The sequence below is a fragment of the Spea bombifrons genome, chromosome 4 (genome assembly GCF_027358695.1).
Source record: "Spea bombifrons isolate aSpeBom1 chromosome 4, aSpeBom1.2.pri, whole genome shotgun sequence".
NCBI classification, from domain to species: Eukaryota; Metazoa; Chordata; class Amphibia; order Anura; family Pelobatidae; genus Spea; species Spea bombifrons.
In genome coordinates this window covers 9,732,936-9,757,458 of record NC_071090.1, presented here as the reverse complement: position 1 = coordinate 9,757,458, position 24,523 = coordinate 9,732,936, and the positions used below count along the sequence as shown (strand labels likewise).

The window sequence follows — 24,523 nt, the reverse complement described above, 5'->3', positions numbered from 1 at the left end:
GTACTGGATATGTTTCTTCAGCACCCAAAACTAATAAATAAATAACGTAGATGGGCCTATGCTGCATTGTTGGAAGATTTAAGATATGGACCAAGCCACCCCAAAAGCTTGGAAATGGCAAGTAGCATTTTCCTTTCTCCTTTGTAGCTGGGGCTGGGTGTCTGGGCAAGTTCGTTATTCTATTTTGGAAGAGTCAGATCCAGGGACAATTGTGGGAAATATTGCTCAGGATCTGGGATTAAACCTGGCTGATATCTCTAAACGAAGACTGCATTTGGGATCTGAGGATAGCAGGAGACATTTTGCCGTGAACCAGGAAAGCGGAGCTTTGACTGTGAGAGAACGGATCGATAGAGAGAATCTGTGTGGATCCAGCTCTAGTTGTTTGTTACATACTGAGTTGGTTGCTGAAAATCCATTAGAGCTTTTCCGTTTTCAGGTTGAGGTTTTGGATATAAATGATAACTCACCATTTTTTTCAACTTCTAATCGCATGATAAACATCACAGAAATATTTGCAAGCCCTGGTAATCGATTTCCTTTAGGCACGGCACAAGATCTTGATGTTGGTAGTAATGGTATAAGCCAGTATAAAATAAATCCCAGCCCATATTTTTCATTATCTGTAAAGAGTCGCAAGGATGGTACTCTTATTCCTGAACTGGTTTTGGAGAAGGCTCTTGATAGAGAAGAAAAAGGAAAACATAACCTCATTCTCATAGCTCTTGATGGAGCTGAACCACCCAGGTCTGGATCTACACAAATAACAGTTTTAGTTTTAGACATTAACGACAATGCACCCATATTTGATCAATCGACTTACAAAATCAAATTATTAGAGAATGTGCCTTTACAAACTGCCATAATAACACTGAATGCCACAGATTTGGATGAGGGGACCAATGGAGAAGTAGAGTACTATTTTGATGATTATACTTCTGATATTGCCAAGGATATTTTTGATTTAAATGCAGAAACAGGAGACATTTGTATCAAAGGGAATATAGATTTTGAAGAATCACACTTCTATGAGTTATCAGTTAGGGCCAAAGACAGAGGGGTTCCTGCATTGGAAGGACATTGCCTCATACAGATCGAAGTAGAAGATGTTAATGACAATCCCCCAGAAATTATCATAACATCCATGTCATATAACATACCTGAAAATACAGCTTTGGGAACCGCAGTTGTTAATTTTTCAATAATAGACAGAGATTCTGGTAAAAATGGCCAAGTAAAAATTGAAATTTTAAAAAAACTTCCATTTATCGTGAAGCCTTTTGAAAATCACTATTCATTGGTAATAAATGGCCTTCTGGATAGAGAGAGCATTTCTGAATACAATATTCAGGTGACTGCCACTGACTTGGGTGCTCCACCTTTGTCCACACTAAAAATGATCACCCTTAGTGTTTCTGACATTAATGATAATACCCCGGTGTTTAGCCAGAGCTATTATAATGCCTTCATAAAAGAAAATAATGACCCTGGAAGGTTATTATGCACAGTATCTGCATTTGATCCAGATGAAGGTATTAACTCAGAATTAATTTACTCTGTAGTTGAAAGCGACATTGAAGGTTCTTCTGTCTCATCTTTTATTTACATAAACCCTAATAATGGTAATATATATTCACAACGTTCATTTGATTATGAGCACATTCAAATGTTTAAAATTACGGTACAAGTGGAAGATTCTGGAATTCCAAAATTATATTCCAGTGTTACGGTTTTTATATTTGTGTTGGATGCTAATGACAACACCCCTACTGTCTTAAATTCTGATGAGCCCAATGGTCAGATTTCAATAGAAAAAATCCCAGTGTCAGTATCTGCTGGCTATTTGGTCTCAAAGGTATCTGCAGTAGATTTAGATTCAGGATACAATGCATGGTTAAGCTTTAGGTTTGCTGAATCTACCAAGTCTACATTATTTGAAGTGACAGAAAGTACAGGGGAAATCAGAATTGTTAGAACGCTGCATGATACTGATGATAGGGAACAGCAGCTTGTAATTTTGGTCAGTGACCATGGAGACCCACCTTTGACTACTACAGTCACCGTACTCATTCACCTGGTAGAAGATATTCTTCAAGAAAGTCCTAATTCTCATGCTTTTCTACCAAATTCCAAACCCACACTTGACTTGACTCTATATCTAATTTTTTCTCTTGTGGCCATAAGCGTAGTTTCATTGGTCACATTCATAATATTGCTAGTAAAATGCTTAAAAGGAGAGCATGAATACGCCAGTTTTAGCTGTTGTTTTTTAAGTAGCAAACAGTCCAAGTCCTACACAGATCAGTACCAGCCAACACTCTGTTTGAACACCAATGGAACTTTAAAATTCATGGAAGTAAGGATGCTTCCTCCTGGGGTTCAAGGACAATGTTATAAGACTAGTCTACCTCCAACAACAGACACCTATGATTTGAATTCTCAGCAAATGAAAAATATTTTGAGCGAGGCTGAGCCTTCATCCTATACAGACTTGATCTATGGCCAAGACCAGGTGAGGCCTTATAATTTATTCACATATTGTTTTTAAAGTATGATATCTAATACATGTGCATTTGGTACTGTTTATTTACTTCACTATGTTTTTCACAGTACAAATTCCTTGACAGATTATTATAATTGTAATGTTAGGGTTACATTTACTTTTTCAGCAATATGTTATGCTATTGATGTTCTGTAGGTACTATACGAATTTTCATTATTTTGTAGCTAAGGCTGTGATATAGATTTTGAAAAGACTGTTTTATTATGATTTTTCTTATATATATTTAATACTATTATTTTTTTCCCAGTACAACATAATGACACAACATACTTGTACAATAAACAGAATTAAAGTATAACATTTTATATAACTTTATAGAACTATAACTCTAAGTAACATAAATAATCTTGCTATTGTCATCTAACAAATTGGCTTTATGATTATGTTTGCTCATAAAATTATATTGTTAAATTATGCAGATTTCTTCTCCATACCCACAATATATATAATATATCATACTACTTGTTTTTGAAAATATATGAAAACAGAATAATGCATACGCCTGACCTCAGATTGTTAGTTTGTTGAGGTTGAGCCCAAGAGATTCAGGTGTCACAAGCCCTTATACATTTCTGTATTTGTATGTGCATGTTGAGTATGATCTATTTAGCTGTAGAATCCCGCTTCTGACATGTGCAACGTTGTTAGCTCTCATTACGCAAAAGCGTTTCATTATGGGATTATTTTCAAAGTGTATACTTAAAAGACAATGTTGTGCCCCATGCAGCCCGACCAGTAGAGAAAAGAAATTGAAGAACTTCATGACTACTTTACTATCTAGTCTAGCCTTTAGGAGAAGCTGCAGATCCAAAAATCAATGGGGGTGCTTTCTGCATGTCCAAGGGATGTGTGTGCTCTTGTTAAATGGGACTGGGACTCTTGTACAAGCCAAGGAGACACCATGAATGGTACTCAAATCACTATTTTGAGATCTTCTAGACAAGCCACTTTTGACCCTATTTTGATTAAATTATATTGATTAACATCACATTAATTATAGATATTTGCAGGAATGAAACTGAATCATTATTTCAGATAGATATTTACTTTTTTCACCATTCCGTTGAATTTCATTGGATATATTATCATTCGCTAAACCGCATGTAGGGTTTTTTTTCGCTTTAATAATCTATAAATCCTATTTCTAAAATACATATAATTTACATAGTAAGATTGAAAAAATATGTTCAAGAAATTATTCATTCATTCACATTCTAAACATGCTTGCCAAGCAAAGTACAACAATTATCTGAACATAAAGATCTTTAGGACAAATTCAGTGTTAATTTATTTATTTTCATGTTATTGTCGTTGTTCTTTACTGAATGTGAAAATTTTCTCAAAACCCAATGGATTAACTACAAATTATATAAACAATAATGCTTATAAAACAATTCAGATACCGCTAGTTTTGTGATTTTATTAATATGAATTGTTTTCATTTATTTTATAAGGATTACAATGAATACTGTATATAGTTTAACATTGGTTCCTTTCTCTTTATAAACAAGGTTGATATATAACATTAGAACTACTCTTGGCTAGTAGAGGTTTTCATTACTAGTATCAGACAAAATAAAGTTTTCATACAACTGCATATTAGTCATTCTATAGTAAGTGTTCTATGTTGTATGTTTTATCTACTAGACAAGTACCCTGACTCCTTATGGTAAACAATATAGTAGCTCAGTTTTAATAGCCAAGTCTGAAAGAAAGTATTTAATTGTAAAAGTGGGACTTAATGAATCCACTTAGTGTGCTATTTGAAAAGGGAAACGTATTACAGTATTATATGATTGACAACAACCACAGCATTTAAGACTCTAAATAAATATGGTTTATTGAAAAAAAATGAAAAATGCTAAACCTACGTTACTATATACAGCACTATATTTTATATTAAATGTCTATGGGCCTTCACTTTTAATTCCTCTTCTTTTTTCCCTCTCTGTGTGATTAACTATTCTGACAAACACACAAAAAAATAGCTGTTGCCTTGGTGAAAATTATATATGGTACCTGGTTTTATTACCTTATATGGAAGGATTTTTAACTACTAAATATTTTTAATAAATGTGATTAATTAGGCCAGCATTTGTGTGTAACCTACTTTTTTAAAGTATAATAATTTTAAAGCATAACATGTTCACATACAGTCTTTGGTTTGATTAAAATATTATTTAATATCCCTTTACATTTTAAAATATGCATGTGATTTTTGAAACAAGCATATTTGCATTTCAATACAAATTATCAGCACAAATAGGGCTTAGTTTAGAATTATGATTTATATTTTTTTAGATTATTATTACTATTAAGCTGTTGCATTGCATTAGTTCAATGAATTGCATTAACACTACTATCCACCAGAGGGCGATCCTGTCAACCAGTTATAGTTTGAGCTTTATAAGACCTGGTCTAGTGACTCTTCTTTCTCCTCCCACTACATACTCACCCTGTGTTTCGCCCTGACACACAAAGAGAAGCTGTTGTTTTTATGAAAAATCCTGTGGCCTTTTTTGGTGTTTTGATTTTTTCCTATTGCATTCGAAATATTTAAAGCACAACGGCGTGAGAATATCAAGGGACTATATGACATCACCTTGAAAGAACAGTTTTAAGATATGGACTTCAGACGTTCATTACTGGTTTGGCAACGGCAAGTAGTGTGTGTATTTTTCCTTTGTAGCTGGGTCATTGGGCAGCTTCGTTATTCTGTTGTTGAGGAGTCTGAGTCTGGAACATTGGTAGGAAACGTTGCTGAGGATCTGGGGTTAAAACCTGCAGAAATATCTGAACGCAGATTGGATTTTGGACCTCGGGAAAACAAAAATTATTTTGCTTTGAGTAAAGAAAATGGAGCCTTGACTGTTAATGGAAGGATTGATAGAGAAGGGCTCTGTGAATCCAGTTTGAACTGTGTAATGCTTATTGAATTAGTAACTGAAAATCCTTTACAGTTATTTAATGTAGAAATACAGATTCTTGATATAAATGACAACACTCCTAGTTTTCTAGCCACACATCGCATTGTTAAAATTACAGAGCTTGTTACAATCCCTGGTGTTAGATTTCCTTTAGAAATTGCACATGATTTAGATGTTGGTGTGAATGGTATAAGACAGTATATATTAAATCAAAATCCATATTTTTCATTGGCTGTGAAGAATCGTAAAGATGGAACTCTCGTTCCTCAGCTGGTTTTGGAAAAGGTATTAGATAGGGAGGAAAAAGATGAGCATAGATTAGTCCTCACTGCTATTGATGGCGGAGAGCCAACTAGATCAGGATCTTGTCAAATAACAGTGGTAGTATTAGATATTAATGATAATGCACCTGTGTTTGACCAGTTGGTTTATAAGGTCAGGCTGAATGAAAATACCCCTTTAAAAACAGTTATTATAACACTCAATGCAACTGATTTGGATGAGGGTGCAAATGGTGAAATTGAATATTCATTTGATGATCACACCTCTGCTTCTGCAAAACAAATATTTGATTTGAATGGAAAAACTGGAAACATTTTCATTAATGGGATTCTGGATTTTGAGGAGACAGCTTTTTATGAATTATCTATCAGAGCAGTGGATAAAGGCTCCCCCGAATTAGAGGGTAGTTGTCTGATTCAAGTGGAAATCGAAGATGAAAATGATAACACCCCAGAAATTACTGTCAGTTCCATGATAAGTGAGGTACCGGAAAATGCTCCTCTAGGAACTGTTGTTGGATTTATTAACGTGCGAGACAAAGATTCTCAAAGGAATGGAGATGTACGCATCGAAGTGTCTCCGACAGTCCCATTCAAAATTATTCCATTTAAGAATCATTATTCATTAATCACTAATGGAAATATAGATAGAGAAAAACAATCTCAATATACTATTGAACTGGTTGCATCTGATTTAGGGACTCCTGCTTTGCACACTCAGACTTCAATATTAGTAAATGTCTCAGATGTTAATGATAATCCTCCCTTATTTTCCCAGCCTATGTATGAGGTGTTTATTAAGGAAAACAATGATCCTGGTACTTTCCTAAGTACAGTGTCAGCTTTTGACCTAGACGAAGGAATTAACTCAGAGCTCATTTACTCTATTGTTGAAACTCAAATAGATGGTTCTTCTGTTTCATCTTTTGTTTATATAAATCCCAGTAACGGTAACATATATACTCAGCGTTCCTTTGATTATGAGCATATTCAAGTTTTACATATCACTGTGAGAGTGGAAGATTCCGGAACACCAAAGTTATTTTCTAACACTTCAGTTTTTATATTCATTTTGGATACAAATGATAACTATCCCACTGTGATAAATCCAGAGTTTTCTAAAGACCTTTATTTTCAAGGAAGAGTTCCGAAATCTGCAAGTACTGGCTATTTGGCTGCAAAAATATCTGCTGTGGATAGAGATTCTGGTCGCAATGCTTGGCTAGTCTTTAGTCTTATTGAACCTGCTAATTCATCCTTATTCCAAGTATCGCCATTTACTGGGGAAATCAGAACGATTGGTAGATTCCAGGAGACTGAGAAAACAGATCAGCAACTTGTTATTTCAATCAGTGACCAAGGAGATCCTCCCTTATCAATTATAGTAACTGTATTTCTTCTTATAGCTGATGATATTGCAATGGAAAGCCATAAACCTCAGGATTCTGTAGAAAATGTCAAACCACCATCAGATCTGACACTGTATCTGATCATTTCACTAGTAGCCATCAGTCTTGTATCAATTATAACGTTCATCATACTGCTCATAAAATGTTTAAGAAAGGAAGAGTATAATAGCTCTAGCTGTTGCTTTCAATACAGCTCACCGTCGAAATATTATTCAGAGCAGTATAAGCCAACGCTTTACCTGAACACAGATGGGACCTTAAAATACATGGAAGTACGGATGGTACCAGCAGACCACCAAGCACAATGTTTTCAAACATATTTACCCCCAGCTATGGAGAACGCTAATCTCAATTTCACAAAACCTCCAGACATCCCACAGTTAAGCAATATTGGTGATGATACAGAACCAACCCCAAATACAAACTGGTTAACGAATCCAGATCAGGTGAGTCAACATAATATGTTTTCTTACGTTTAAGTTATGAATGAGTTTAGGAACATTGGAAGGCGCACATAAATTCAAATATATAACATACAGTATATCTTGTGTAATATGTTTGTAACTATGTACAATAATACGGTTTTTTATTTTCTGCATTTCCTTTAATGGACTCTCAAGTTACTCTTTTTTAATATTTGCTTTAAAAGCAGGAATGGATATTGGTATCCTTAAGCATTCATTTGTTTAGTAATGCTTTAGTAGACATTTTTCTTATTTTGGTATCATGTGCTTATCATTCTTCATTATTACCTAAATATTCTGAAGTTGCAGTAGCCAATTTTTAACTGATATTACACATTTTTGTATTATTTATAGGTTACATTTCAGAAATATTTCTACAAACGCAGTATTGCATCATTTGTGTTAAAAATTGGAAGCCTCGTCCATATTAATTTCCACATTTGTATCTTTCTAAGCCTGGTTGATAGTTTAAGAACCGGTCTTCTACAGCATTGTGGTCAATTGGTAATGGAGAAGTGATTGGTTTATGTGGCTATGGTCAAGTTGGTTACAGTCTCATTTTAGTGATTTTCTAATCAGGTTTATTTGTTTCACATGTGGTATTTGTATCTAATATACATGATTGAACCTCAAGTTTCAGTTTATTCGATAACCACTTTAAACAAAATAAACGTAAAATTGAAATTGAATAATGCAGTACCCTATAGTTTGTATTTATGAGGAATGCTGAGCTTTTAAAGAGGGAAATATAAGAATCCAAAAACCACTATTTCTCACACACTTACTAAGGTGCCCAAATCAGAGCTGGACAGTGGTTGGCTGATGATTTAAGGGTGGATTATGCCCACGTAGGTACTGGCCACAGGTGGAGAGTGTGGCTCTGTCGGGCAGTGAGCCCACCGGGCATTTACCTGGTGAGCCAGATGGCCAGTCTGTGCCTGAAATAAACCACAAGTAAAGTAAAACATATCTTTATGCTATTGTTTATTGTCTTTTACTAGGTTTTATTACCAGCTTGAATAGTTTTTTTTAATTAAGTTATTCTTGCTCCTGGACCCGTTTTTACTCTTTTATATATTTTTTATCCGGAAAAAACATCCACTACCATTATATCCCTGGTGGGGATCATACCACCTAAGCGCAAAGGAGTGAGCAATTCCAACATTGCTCACCAAAAATCATCAAAAGAACCGTAAGAGTACGACGCAAGAATATGCTTAGGCAAGGAGTATCATAATTTGGCTTTTTATTTCATCTGCTTGATAAGACATACTACACCATTGTGTAACCACTACCCCCCTGTGCCTACAAAATGTATCTTTTGTTTACTTACTTTGGTAAAAATGAATCTTTCTCAGTTCTTGATAACAACCTTACTACTCGATCCAGTCAAGAATCGCTTACATCATTATGACACTGATGTCTCGTCAAATGTTTAATATAATACGACATATACAGATAATTAATATAAAATACAAAAGTGTTGTAGATATTGCTTAGCCGTAGTCATTTGTTAAACTACCGTGCTTTAAAAAATATGAATTGAAATTAGTTTACATGACTATGGATAATCATTACAGTGGTGGAAATCAAGCTATAGCTGGGTATGTTTTTATTCTTAAATACTGTACATAATAAAAAATATGCATAATGCAAAATTGTCAATATGTGAAGCCAAAATAAATCTAGCAATGCTCAGCCCTGATGAATAATTTGCACATTTGGTGGGTATATTTCAAGTATAAATAAAACTAAATCCTTTCTCTCCAAATATAAAAAAGATATATCAAACATGTTCATGTTTAATGTATATTATTGCTATAAATAAAAAGTACCTTCTTTATACTTCATTAGTTTTACAAGTTGTTTAATGAAATCTAAATGAATCTAAAACATCTTTAAACCTAACCAATAAACACCAGCAGAGGGCAGACCTGTCATCCAATCATATCTTAAACAATTCCACTAGATCTGCTGATTCTACCCTCCGCCCTCCACATCCAAGAGCCCTCCTTTTATTTCACCAACACAAAGACGAGCTGCAGTTCCGTTGATGATGCTGGGTTTTTTTGGGGACATTTTCAGCACATATTCACATTACCTAAAAAATGAACGTCTGAACGATAAACATAAGGGATTATAAATGTTCTGTCATTTCTCAAGGAAAGGATTTAAGAAATGGACTTCCGAGGATCATTGCTGGCTTGGAAATGGCAAGTAGTGTGTGTATTTTTCCTTTGTAGCTGGGACTATGTCGCTGGACAGCTTCGCTATTCTGTTATTGAGGAGTTAGAGCCGGGGACATTGGTAGGAAATATAGCTCAGGATCTTGGGTTTAAACCTGGTGACATTTTGGAACATAGATTATATTTGGGCTCGATAGAAAGCAAGAAATATTTTGCTTTGGATACAACAAACGGAGCGCTGATTGTTAATGGAAGAATTGATAGAGAAACCCTTTGTGGATCAAGTCCAGAATGTGTTCTGCATATAGAATTGGTATCAGAAATTCCCTTGCAATTATATAATCTTGAAATAGAGATTCTGGATATAAATGATAATTTTCCTACTTTTTTCACAAGTAATCGTATTATTAAAATTACAGAAGTCTTTACCAGCCCAGGTGCTCGTTTTGCCTTGGAGATTGCACAAGACTTAGATGTTGGTATAAATGGTATCAGCCAGTATATATTAAATCAGAATCCTTATTTTTCATTGTCAGTGAAGAGTCACAAAGATGGAACTCTTATTCCTCAACTGGTATTGGAGAAGACATTAGACAGGGAGGAAAAACAGGAGCATAAACTCACCCTCACTGCTTTTGATGGTGGGGAACCAACAAAGTCAGGATCCTGCTTAATAACAATATTTGTATTAGATATTAATGACAATGCACCAATGTTTGATCAGTCAATTTACAAAGTAAGATTAAAAGAAAATGCCCCTTTAGAGACAGTTATAGTAAAACTTAATGCAACTGATTTAGATGAAGGAACAAATGGTGAAATTGAATATTTTTTTGATGATCACACGTTTAATTCTGCAAAGAAGATATTTAACTTAAACTCAAAAACTGGTGAAATTGATATTAAGGGAAGTGTGGATTTTGAAGATACAAATTATTTTGAATTGTCTGTTAGGGCAGTAGATACAGGATTACCAGAACTGGAAGGTAGTTGTCTGATCCAGGTGGAAGTGGAGGATGAAAATGATAATATACCAGAAATTACCGTTACTTCCATGATAAATGATGTACCTGAAAATGCCCTATTAGGAACTGTTATCGGGTTTATCAGTGTAAAAGACAACGATTCCGGAAAAAATGGAGAAGTATATTTAGAATTGTCTCCTAACATACCATTTAAAATCAAACCCTTTAAAAATCATTTTTCTTTGGTGACAGATGGATATTTAGACAGAGAAAAAATCCCCCAATATACTATTGAACTGCTTGCTTTTGATTATGGAACACCAGTTCTACATAGTCAGGCTACCGTCCATCTTAGCATTTCGGATGTTAATGATAATCCTCCGGTATTTTCACAACCTTCCTATACTTTTTTCGCTAAAGAAAATAATGACCCTGGTACTTTTATTAATTCAGTGTCAGCTTTTGATCTAGATGAAGGTCTTAATTCAAATCTGATTTACTCTATAGAAGAAAGTCAAATAGATGGTTCTTCAGTTTCTTCTTTTGTTTACATTAACCCCAACGATGGCAGTATATATGCTCAACGGTCTTTTGACTATGAACATGTTCAGGTTATCCAAATGGTGGTAACAGTAGGAGATTCTGGATCTCCAAAATTGTTTTCCAATACTTCAGTCTGTATATTTGTTTTGGATACAAATGATAACTACCCCATTGTAATTAATCCAGAGGTCTCTAAAGATCTAGTTGTTCAAGAAAGGATTTCAAAATTTGCAAGTGCTGGATTTTTGGCCACAAAAATATCTGCTATTGATAAAGATTCTGGTCACAATGCTTGGTTAGCGTTTAGTCTTCTCCAACCGATCAACTCCTCTTTATTTCAAATTTCCCCCTTTACTGGAGAAATCAGAACTACTCGTGGTTATCAAGAGACTGACACTATAGAGAATCAACTTGTTATTTCGATCAGGGATCATGGAGATCCTCCCTTGTCAACTACAGTTACTGTACTTTTTCATATAGTAGACAATATCGCAATTGAAAATACTAAGTATCATGATTCCATTGAGAACTTTAAACAAGATGGTACTGAGAATTTAAAATCTCCATCGGATCTGACATTGTATCTGATTATTTCACTGGTGGCTATTGGTCTTGTTTCCATTATCACATTCATCATACTGCTTATAAAATGTGTAAGAAAGGAAGATTACAATGGCTGTTGCTTTCTAAACAGCCCACAGCCTAAACATTACTTAGAGCCATACAAGCCAACGCTTTACTTGAACACAGATGGGACCTTAAAATACATGGAAGTGAGGATGGTACCAACAGAACCTCAAGGACAACCTTATCAAGCATTTTTACCCCCAGCTACAGAGAACACTAATTTCAATCTTATGAAGCCTCTAGATGATTCGGTCAATGACCCTTCAGATACAACCTTGTTACAAGACGCAATCCAGGTGAGAAAGGTTCTGCTTACTGCTGTTTCAAAAAGAAATGCATTTCAAGACAATAAGTACTATATCTTGATATTAATGTCATGATATGTTGATTTTAAGGTTGTATTAAGGTGTGTTGTGAATATAATAGTCTGCATTTACATTCATATTCAGATATTTCTAAAGTTTACATTCTAAACCTAATTATCTTTATTAGATGTGAAGTAGGGTGAAATAGCGTGCATTGTTTTGATAATTACTTAGTTTAGGTGTTCAATTATAATTAAGGTATTGCCACCTTTTAAACAAATGAAAGTAGCTTCTTTACAACACGATTTGTTACCCTTAGATGGAGTAGGGAAGGATACTATAGAAATATGGCATAGATTCCTCATAAACTGATATCTCTATAATGTTTTTTCTTTTTAAAAACATGTTATTATTATTATTATTTATTGTTTTATATAGCTCTGGGCCCCTAAAAATCTACAGCCCCCTGGGATTCTAATATCTACAGCCCCCTGTGATTCTAATATCTACATGCAAGTTACAAAAGTTGTGAAATATCAAAGTGATTATAAAACGTGATTGTATTTGTATTTATTTTTAGCATTTAGATTGTGAAAATACCTGATTAAATTGTAGAAATCTATACATTTCTATATCCAATCTTGTTCTATGCAGCTGTTTATATGGTTCATAATTTGCTCTCTTTATATTTCTACTAAATTCTTCTAATTTTAAGGGACAAATAACCATAATTTAAAACTGTATCAACATTTCAACTAAACAGTTGGTACTTGGGTACTTAAAACTTTGACTGCCCAAGTGTATAATTTGAAACGTACTTTATGATTAGATAATATTTATTAGGTTATATAAAGCTGAATATTTTGGTCTACTAGAAATATTATTGTAAAATGATGTAATTCTCTTTTTTTATTTCATATCAAATATAAAATTTAATTATTTTTCATCCACTAGAAGAATTATACCAAGCATAAGGTTGTAAGTCATATTTTTAATCAAATACATTTATTTTTTCAGAACAATAATTCTGGAAGTGGATGTTTTTTAACAAAAAATAAAATATGAAATTATCAATACCAATGCCAAACAAAAGTTTATGAATAATAATAATACAGCTCAAAATCTTTGTCCTAAATAATTATGGATAGCTTCTTATACGATAATGGATACAACCAGGAGTATTTTGGTGGAATAATTAGCAAAAGGTGTAAAATGAGTTGAAAAAGCCCAAGAGGAGCCAACTTGGCATGATGCAAGAAACATGGGTACCCTGTATCACCATGTATATATAAGATATTACAGATACACTTTTTTAGTTAACCAAAGTTAGCTTTTGAAATTATTATCTTGTATCAAAAAATAAATGATCAGTAATCTATAAGAATCTTACTAAAGTATATTTATATTTTCTGGAACTGCCATTTTGCAGTACTGTAGAAAGCTTGTATTACAATCTTATTGTGAGATCTAATAATTTTCTATCAAAAGTTTGTATGAGTAAAACGTATATAAAACAAAAATCCCAATCCCAACCATATATCAACAATCCAGTTATAATTTAGATGATGAAGTTAACACTGTTGACCAGCAGAGGGCGGACCTGTCATCCAATCATTTCTTTAGCTGTACTAGTAGATCTGCTCGTGTCGTCAACCCTCTCTCCTCCCCTTGCTCAGTTAGTAACACTCCCATATTTTCTCGGAGTCACAAAGAAAATCTGCTTTGGTTGGATTTGTTTAAATAGGCACAGAATTTTTTTTTTTAACCAAATTTTAATATATGATCTACATGCATGTGGCATGATAAGTGGGCTCTTTGACATTTTAAAGAAAGGACGTAAGATATGGACTTCCGGAGATGTTTACTGGCATGGAAATGGCAAGTACTCTGCATCTTTTTCCTTTGTAACTGGGGCTGCGTCTCTGGGCAACTTCGCTATTCTATTGAAGAAGAAACAGAGCCAGGAACATTTGTAGGAAATGTAGCCCAAGATCTCGGGCTCAAACCTGTAGAAATTTCTCAGCGTAGACTGAAATTGGGGTCTGAAAAGAAGAACAATTATTTTTCGTTGAATAATGAAAATGGAGATTTGACTGTACATGAAATAATTGATAGAGACAGGGTGTGTGAATCCAGTTTAAGTTGCATATTACATGTAGAAATAAGTGTTGAAAATCCTTTAGAGATATTTCAAATAGAAATAGAAATTCACGATATAAATGATAACTCCCCCACTTTCTCAGCCAATAATCATGTCATTAAAATTACTGAAGTATTTACAGGTCCTGGTGCTCGATTTCCTTTAGAGATTTCACAGGATTTAGATGTCGGGATAAATGGTATCAGACAGTATGCACTAGATCCAAATCCTTTTTTTTCATTGTCGGTGAAAAATCGTAAAGATGGAACGCTCATTCCTCAGCTAATTCTGGAGAAGACTTTAGACAGAGAAGAAAGAGCGGAACATATATTAGTCTTAACTGCTATTGATGGTGGGGAGCCAAAGAGAAGTGGATCTTGTCAAATAACAGTCATAGTATTAGATGTTAATGATAATGCACCAGTCTTTGATCAGGCGGTTTATAAAGTCAGTCTGAAAGAAAATGTGCCAGAGAAAACAATCATAATAAGACTGAATTCAAGTGATTTGGATGATGGAACAAACAGTGTAATTAATTATTTTTTTGATGGCCACACTTCCGATTTAGCAAAACAGTTGTTTGATTTAAACTCATTGACTGGTGACATTTATATTAAAGAGCCCGTGGATTATGAAGAAGAAAATTATTATGAGTTATCCGTTAGAGCAGTGGACAAAGGATCGCCTGAACTAGAAGGGAGCTGCATTATTCAAGTAGAAATAGAAGATGTAAATGATAATGCACCAGAAATTTCGTTTAGTTCCTTAGTGAATACCATACAGGAAAATGCCCCAATAGGAACAGTTATCGGATTCATCAACGTGAAAGACAATGATTCTGGAAGGAATGGAGAAGTGCAACTGGATATGCCAAAAAACTTACCATTTAAAATTAAGCCCCTTAAAAATCATTTTTCACTGGTCACAGATGGGTATCTAGATAGAGAAAAAATACCCCAATATAATATTGAACTTACTGCATCTGATTTAGGAATGCCTTCTCTCAAGACACAGACTACAATTCTACTTGGTGTTACAGATATTAATGATAACCCTCCAGCCTTTTCCCAATCTACCTACAATGTCTTCATTAAAGAAAACAACGACCCTGGCACTTTACTAAGTACAGTGTCAGCATTTGATCTAGATGAGGGGATTAATGCAGAGCTGATTTATACTATTGTCGAAAGCCAAATCGAAGGTTCTTCAGTCTCTTCTTTTGTTTACATTAACCCCAGCAATGGGAACATATATGCCCAACGGTCATTTGACTATGAGCATATTCATGTTTTCGAAATCAGAGTAAGAGTGGAAGACTCTGGATCTCCAAAATTATTTTCAAATACATCATTATTTATATTTGTTTTGGACGCAAATGATAACTACCCCACTGTGATTAATCCAGAGTTATCTGTAGACAATCATTTTCAAGTAAAAATGGCAAAATCTGCTAGTCCTGGCTATGTGGCAGCAAAAATTACTGCTATGGACAGGGACTCTGGCCACAATGCATGGTTAGTATTTCATCTTGTTGAACCCAAACATTCTTCTTTATTCCAAGTAACACCCTATACTGGAGAAATAAGGACTCTGCAAGAATTAGATGAGACGTACAACACAGAACAGCAGCTTGTTATTTCAATCAGTGACCACGGAGATCCGCCATTATCCAGTACAGTCACTGTATATCTAAGTGTAGCAGAAGATGTTACCATTGAAAGGCATAAATCTCAGGAATTTGTTACAAATACCAAACCCCCATCAGATCTGACTTTGTATTTAATTATTTCACTAGTGGCCATCAGTCTTGTTTCCATAATCACGTTCGTCATACTGGTTGTAAGATGTTTAAGAAAAGAAGAATACAGTGGCTCTAGTTGTTGTTTTCTCACTAGTCCACAGTCCAAACAGTATGCAGAGCAATATAAGCCAACCCTTTACTTGAACACAGATGGGACATTGAAATACATGGAAGTGAGGATGGTACCAACAGAAACTCGGGAACAATTTTACCAAACATTCTTGCCCCCAACTACGGAGACATCGGATTTCACGAAGCCTGTAGATTTCCCCCAAATAAAAGATATGGTAAATAATACTGTATCTTCCCCGGATTCTAGCTGGTTAAAGGACTCAGATCAGGTGAGTTAATATTGCAATCATTCAAAGTTCTTTTATTTATTTACTAAAAACGTATTTAGCTGTAGAATCACTATTTTCTAACTGTATAACATATTCAAATTATATGCTAATCAGCATAATGTATGTACATAGTGTTTAAGCAAATAACTCATACATATCCTAAGGCTTATAAATTGGCAAGGCACTTTATTTGGTAAACAATATCCAACATGTTTTGTGTATATATATATATATATTTATATATATACTGCTTTCCCGTATATGTTGTTCATACTATATATGCGTCTTGATTGATGTTGCTAAGGCCTATAATGTTGTTTGTATTTATTTTGGAAGCAGGCATATTAAAGTACCCACATACTTTAATATATATTATTGTACAGGGGGGGGGGGTTCAGCGACATCAAACGGTCCCTTTAAAACAAAGGCCATTTTTACCTGTCACTAAGAATACAAATTAAAAACAAAACAATGTAGTTGCAATTTGGTGTTAGTAGGATGATACATCATTTTGTGCTTTGGGACACAGTATTTAGGCAGACCCTGCTGAGGACAAAAAAACACTTTTGGTGAATGAAGTTAATACTGTTGGACAGAAGAGGTATGCCATGTCAACCAAGATCTGTTGTAGTCATTGCTTCCTTCTCCGATTATTCTGTTGTCAACCTCCCATCTCTTACTTATACACACTCAACCACATTGACAAACCCGGGTGCCAGGATTTTGGTTGATCAGTTTTGCAACCTGTAAAAATCCAAAAGCTTTGCATTGTTTCGGTACCTACCTAAATGTCTGTTTCAGGAAGTGATATCACTATTAAACAGAGGTCGTTATTTATTTCTCTTGTTTTTTTTATGATTTTTATACTCACTATAGTTACGCTTTCTGTTAAATGGTGGATTTGGTATGTCATTTTTGGTATCCAATACATCTGCTAATGGTCTGATACTGCTCTGTTGGGCTTTATTTTCTGAGAACCTAACTATGAACCTAAGATAATTAGCACCATCTCTACTCTTGTAAGCTCAAGCCTTTTAGAAACTTGAGGAAAGAAAAGCAAGATTGACTTTATTTGATGCATTCTTAGTTGATCACAGTGCATCTAAAGTCAAAAGAGGCTAAACTCAGGACAATACAGTAAAATGGAAGCCAATTATTACATTTCTGTGTATGATTGCTCTCTTTTTCTAAATTGCAAAATGTATTAAATGTAGTATCATACTTATATGAAGGTTTACATAGAATTGTCATGTGTTTTCAAAATATATAATTTTTCTTTTTTATAATAGCATTGCTATACAATTTGCTACTTGTAGTAGTGTGTATTATAATATCTTATATTTTTCAAATAAGTAAGGTGCGATAAATTACTGTATGCCATTAATAGAACTCAGCAATATACAAAAGTAAAAACAATAGGTAAAAGCATACACATGCTACAGCACTCTATGGGAATCCCACTATCCCACAACAACAATAGTATAGTACGACCCACCATCAGTGAGTGGAGCGTAAAATAAGGACGCACCCTTGTAGGGTTAAAAGAATATTCTTTGGAGTCAATAAGACTGACTCCAATCTATGTCGCCTAGTGTGATATAGGAATCACACACCCATCTACAACTGGAATGTGGATATCTGCAATGGATAAAAAGCCTTCATAGAGCAGTACAACAATTATCTTTAGCAGCATAAACAGAAAAAGGTGACCAAAATGGGCTCTCACCTTGCCTGGAGCCCGTAGCCTGGCTCCAGGTGAAAACAGCACTGTGGTGACTTAGGGCAGCACTCCCCCTTTAGGGTGAACAGTTTGGACAGCAAAGCAATGAATGGGGTAGGTAAGTATAAAGTGCACAGCTTGTAGCTTAAAGATATATTTAATATTCATTAACAACATAAATATACTTTTAAAACTCAGTGCTAAATTTAATACTTAAGTGTCCTCTCCCCAGCAATACTTTGTCAACCTGAAAGTGGAAGTTTTTTATGAATAGCAGGTTAAATGCATCAGAAGTTTCAATGAAATAAGCGTTCAGAGTAAGATTTTGATTATGTTGGTGAAATTAACATCATTGGCCAGAAGAGGGCGATCCTGTCATCCAATCATTTCTTTAACTGCAAAAGTGGATCTGCTCATGACATCCTTCTACACTCCTCCCACTGGTTCCGTAAATTACCCTCCCATTTTTCTTCTGACACACAAAGAGCTGCTGTTTCGTTGAAAATACTGTGGATACTTTAATTGCCCTTGGATTTGGATTGGATTTTTTTCAAATTGAAGGATGAGTATCTGAACGTGTGGAACATTAAAAGGAGTCAATGTCATCATATCTCAAAGAAAGGATTTAAGATATGGACTTCCGAAGAGCTTTATTGGTTTGTAAGTGGCAAGTACTGTGCATATCTGTCCTTTGTAGATGGGGCTGGGTTTGTGGGCAGCTTCATTATTCAGTTGCAGAGGAATCAGACCCAGGGTCATTGATAGGAAATGTAGCTCAGAATCTTGGGTTTAGACCTACAGAGGTTTCACACCGTATGTTGAATTTGGGGTCTGATGATGTTTCAAAATATTTTGCCTTAAATAAGGCAAATGGGGCATTGACTGTAAACAAAAGGATCGATAGAGAAAATTTGTGTGGATCAAACTCTCCGTGTGTTTTAAACATAGAGGTTCTTAGCAAAAATCCTTTGGAGCTGTTTAAGCTTGAAATAGAGATTCTTGATATAAATGATAATTCACCCACCTTCTCAGCCAGTGAACATATAATTGAAATTACAGAATTGCTGGCAAGCCCAGGTACTCGATTTGCCTTAGAAATCGCCCAAGATTTGGATGTTGGTGTAAATGGCATCAGACAGTATATGTTAAATCCAAATCCTTACTTTTCATTGTCCGTGAAGAATCGTACGGATGGAAATCTCATTCCTCAGCTGATTTTGCAAAAGACTTTGGACAGGGAAGAAAAGGGAGAACATAAACTAGTCCTTACTGCTGTGGATGGTGGGGAGCCAACTAGATCAGGATCATGCCAAATAACAATTAAAGTATTAGATATAAATGATAATGCACCAGAATTTGGTCAGTCAAATTATAAAATACGTCTAAAAGAAGACCTGCCTCTAAAAACAGTTATTATAACACTTAATGCAACTGACTTGGATGAGGGCACAAATGGTGAAATTGAATATTCATTTGATCAACATACTCTGGATTCAGCTAGAAAATTATTTGATTTGAATGCGCAGAGTGGTGAAATTAGTATCAAAGGGACAGTGGATTTTGAAGAATTAAAGTTTTATGAATTATCAGTAAGAGCGGTAGATAAAGGATCTCCTAAACTGCAAGGGAGCTGTCTTATTCAGGTAGAAATTGAAGATGTTAATGACAACCCTCCAGAAATTACCTTGAGTTCCTTGATTAAAGATGTACCAGAAAATGCTCAAATAGGAACAATAATCGGGTTTATAAATGTAAAAGACAAAGATTCTGGAAGGAATGGAGAAGTTAATCTTAGTATACCACCAGACTTACCATTTGAAATTAAGCCATTTCAAAATTATTTTTCATTGGTGACAAATGGATATCTGGACAGAGAAAAGGCTTCCCAATACACTGTTCAAGTTATTGCTTCTGATTTAGGAAACCCTCCTTTAAGAAGTCAGGCCACAATTGTATTCAGTGTTTTAGATATTAATGATAATCCGCCGATATTCCCCCACTCTATCTACAATATGTTCATCAAAGAAAACAATGACCCTGGAAAATTTCTAAGCACGGTCACAGCTTTGGACTTAGATGAAGGAATTAACTCAGAGCTGGTTTACTCTATTGTTGAAAGCCAAATTGATGGTTCTTCTGCATCTTCTTATGTTTACATAAATCCTAATAATGGTAACATATATGCTCAGCGTTCATTTGATTATGAAACTATGCAGGTTTTGCAAATCAGTGTGAGAGTGGAAGATTCTGGGAGCCCAAAATTATTTTCCAATACATCTATATTTATATTCATACTTGACGCTAATGATAATTACCCAAGTGTTCTAAATCTTGAGTACGCCAAAAATCTAGTTGTTCAAGAAAGCATTCCAAAATCTGCATCTCCTGGCTATTTGGCAGCTAAAATATCTGCTGTGGACAAAGACTCTGGTCACAATGCTTGGCTGATTTTTAGTCTTCTTGAACCCATCAATTCATCTTTATTTCAAGTGTCTACCTATAGTGGAGAAATCAGAACTATTCGAGGTTTCCAGGAGACAGATACTGCAGAACAGCAGCTTGTCATTTCAGTCAGTGACCATGGAGATCCACCGTTATCCACTACAGTGACCATACTGTTACATATTGCAGATATTGTTATGGTTGAAAGCCGCAAATCTCAGGATTTGTTTGAGAATCCTAAATCCTCATCAGATTTGACATTGTATCTAATTATTTCACTAGTAGCCATAGGTTTAGTTTCTGTGATAACATTCGTCATATTGCTGGTAAAATGTTTAAGGAAAGAAGACACTTTTAGTATTTCTACCTGTTGTGTTTTAAGCAAACCACAATCAATGCCTTACACTGAACAATATCAGCCAGCTCTTTACTTGAACACAGATGGGACCTTAAAATACATGGAAGTGAGAATGGTTCCAACCGAATCTCAAGGACAATGCTATCAAACATATTTACCCCCAACCACAGAGAAACCTGATTTTTCCTCCGTGAATCCTCTAGATTTTCCACAGTTAAAAGATATGTTAAACAACACAGATTCATCTTCTGATACAAACATAATGAAGAACACAGAAGAGGTGAGTTAATGCTATCATTCTTATGTGATTTTAGATCATAGTATAATGTGTAAATAATTATTTGATATGTTTTATTTTATTTCTGTATGTATCTTTTTTTAATGCAGTAAAAACTATTAATTAGTATTATATATATATTTTGGGTGCACTAGCTCTTGGATTTTCTTTATAAATGGTTTAATGGTTACTAGTTAACAATACCACTTATGGTAAAAAAAGAAAACAAAACAAAACATGAAGACATTTTCATTATTAGAGTTGAAGCATGAGCCTTAGATGGAGTTTCACACAGCATAACTCAATTTGTGATATTATTTGTTTGCAAATAATATTATAACATTAGCATTTTCAACATAAATAATAGCATTGTTAATCCAAATTAAGTATGTCTCTGCAATATGGTATAGATTTGATCCATTAATAAGCCAAGAACAACATAAACAGAGATATCATTAAATTATATTGTGTCATCATATTCTACAACTCTGTACAATGGATACAACAAGTAGTGTATCACGTAACTGATATAAAAGATGGAGAAGGCCTTTCTCAAAGGAGCTTACTAACCTAAAAGAGGTGAAATGTTTGAGATGGACCAGCCACACAACCTCATCTCTGGGCAAATATGAATTCAATAAATAATATTACTAGACGCTATGAACCAACTGAAGAGTAAGATGGTATTATTATGTCCAACACCAGAAGTAAGGCTATGGAAGATGAGGCTCTGGTTTTACTGAAGAAGTAGGTTTTAAAGTATGTTACAAGCAAACAGTAAACAGAGGGAAAGTATGATAAACCAGACAGACCTTGATCCGTCTTGCTTTTATCTTTGCTTCTTTGCTTAAAATGAAAAAAAAAAAGTTTTAATTAGGTATTAATCTAAAACAAAACATTGGCAGCCTTTTGGATTTTCGACTATCTGATCAAATCATTCTATCATATAATATATGCTGTATACTGATTCAAATTTCATAGCATGTATATAACATTGGACTGAACCGTAATAGGCCAGTATTTTACTGTGTATATGTGTTATCTAGATTATGCATGATTATGTGTAACAAAAAAAAAAAAAAACACCATTATAACGTACATTTTGTTTACTTATTTATTCTACATTCTTACTTTTGGCTGCCACCAGAGGGAGATAAAGAGCATTCTATAATGTTTTATTGCTTGAAGAAAGCAGACTTTTATAGATATAATTTTAGTTGTGTATTGTTTTGGTGTGTACATAATGAAATGGTAGTTCCTATCTTTGGACTTGGTAACCCTGGTATGGTTTTATTATTCAAATAGATCATCATTTGTCTCATTTATATGCTGATTTTTTCCTGAAGCGGTCTGAGGTTCTATTATATATATAACATATATTTGTTTCATATATTTTATGATTTGTTTTTTATCTTTCTATTACTTTTAATGTCTTGAGGTGCCTTTTCCAGACCTTATGACCGAGTGCCATCTTTATAGCCAACTGGGCCCAGGGCAAGCTTACCTCCATGAGTCTCCTTTCAGTCATACCTGAGTCCATGTGCAAGTAAATATTGAGGTGTTTGGCTGCTGGCATAGACCTTTAAACTAATGGTTTCCCTATCACAAGCTATAGTTTGTCTGCCAATGAGCACCAGTACATGACATCATGTTAAGTAAATGTTAGTGGAGAGGTCTCAGCTAGTGCTTTGCATAAAACTCCACCTCCTGGCTATGGTGGCTGTTGAGATGACAAATGACTAGCTGTCATATGCCCCTAAACTAAGCTAAAGCCCAGTGCAGCTTCCCTTTTTACCCCGATTAAAGATAACCCTGACTTTAACAGGTCAATGTCTGGCTCAATATATAGTTATGCTGTACCAACTTCAATGTCTGGTTCAGTATATAATCATAGCAGTTATACTGTACAACCATCAATGCCTGGCTTAGTATATAATGATACCTGTTATGCTGTACCTCCTTCAGTGTCTGGCTCAGTGTATAATGATAGAAGTAATGCTGTACCATCTGTCAATATCTGGCTTAATATACACTCACTGGCCACTTTATTAGGTACACCTGTTCAATTGCTTTTTAACACAAATAGCCAATCACCCAATCACATGGCAGCAAATCGATGCATTTAGGCATGTAGACGTGGTCAAGACAACTTTCTGAAGTTCAAACCGAGCATCATAATGGGGGAGAATGGGGATTAAAGTGACTTTAAATTTGGCATGGTTGTTGGTGCAAGACAGGCTGGTCTGAGTATTTCAGGATCTGCTGATCTGCTGGGATTTTCACACAGAAGCATCTCTTGGGTTTACAGAGAATGGTCTGAAAAAGAGAAAATATCCAGTGAGCGGCAGTTGTGTGGATGAAAATGCCTTGTTGATGTCAGAGGTCAGAGGAGAATGGGCTGACTGGTTCGAGACTACAGAAAGGCAGCATTAACTCAAATGACCACTCTTTACAACCAAGGTATGGAGAATACCATCTCTGAACGCACAACACGCCAAACCTTGAAGCAGATGGGCTACAGCAGCAGAAGACCACACTGGGTGCCGCTCCTGTCAGCTAAGAACAGGAAACTGAGGCTACAATTCACACAGGCTCTCCAAAATTAGACAATGGAAGAATGGAAGAACGTTGCCTGGTCTGATGAGTCTCGATTCCAGCTGTGACATTCAGATGGCAGGGTCAGACTCTGGCGTAAACAACATTAGAAGCATGGATCCATCCTGCCTTGTATCAACGGTTCAGGCTGATGGTGGTGGTGTAATGGTGTGGGGGCATTTTCTTGGCATACTTTGTGCCCCTTAGTACCAATTGACCATTGATTAAATGTGGCAGCCTACCTAAGTATTGTTGCTGACCATGTCCATCCCTTTATGACCAGAGTGTACAGTGTACGACAAATCTGCAGCAACTGCGTGATGCCATCATGTCCATATGGACCAAAATCTCTGAGAAATATTTCCAATACCTTTTTTAATTTATTTATAAGTTAGTATTTTTTTTATGAGTTTTGAAGTTGACATACAGTTTACAAATTTGTGCAATATGCTTGCCAACATTATTTTTGTGGGTGTCTTTACATTTTAAAGTGTGTGGGGGAGTGCCACATACTGGATCCGCCCCAGGTGCCAAATACTCTAGTTCATGAAAAGTGTGTAATATTAGTGACAAGCTAGT

The 24,523-nt window shown here is 35.0% G+C and overlaps 1 protein-coding gene across 25 annotated transcripts in view; it reads left to right on the top strand.

The window, feature by feature from the left end:
* LOC128491197 (protocadherin gamma-A4-like) overlaps positions 1 to 24,523 on the top strand; it is a 216,430-nt gene that overhangs the window by 107,827 nt on the left and 84,080 nt on the right. For 2 of the 25 annotated variants that reach the window (XM_053463449.1, XM_053463447.1), the window contains exon 1: positions 71 to 2,512. The exons of 16 other annotated variants lie outside the window; for them this stretch is intronic. In XM_053463449.1, the coding sequence (XP_053319424.1) occupies positions 86 to 2,512 (2,427 nt within the window). In that variant the 5' untranslated portion in view covers positions 71 to 85. Of the gene's footprint in view, positions 1 to 70; positions 2,513 to 5,071; positions 7,627 to 9,799; positions 12,262 to 14,086; positions 16,553 to 18,778; positions 21,353 to 24,523 lie in introns of those variants that run through there. 7 more of the 25 variants (XM_053463439.1, XM_053463434.1, XM_053463438.1 and 4 more) reach the window with 4 other exon arrangements.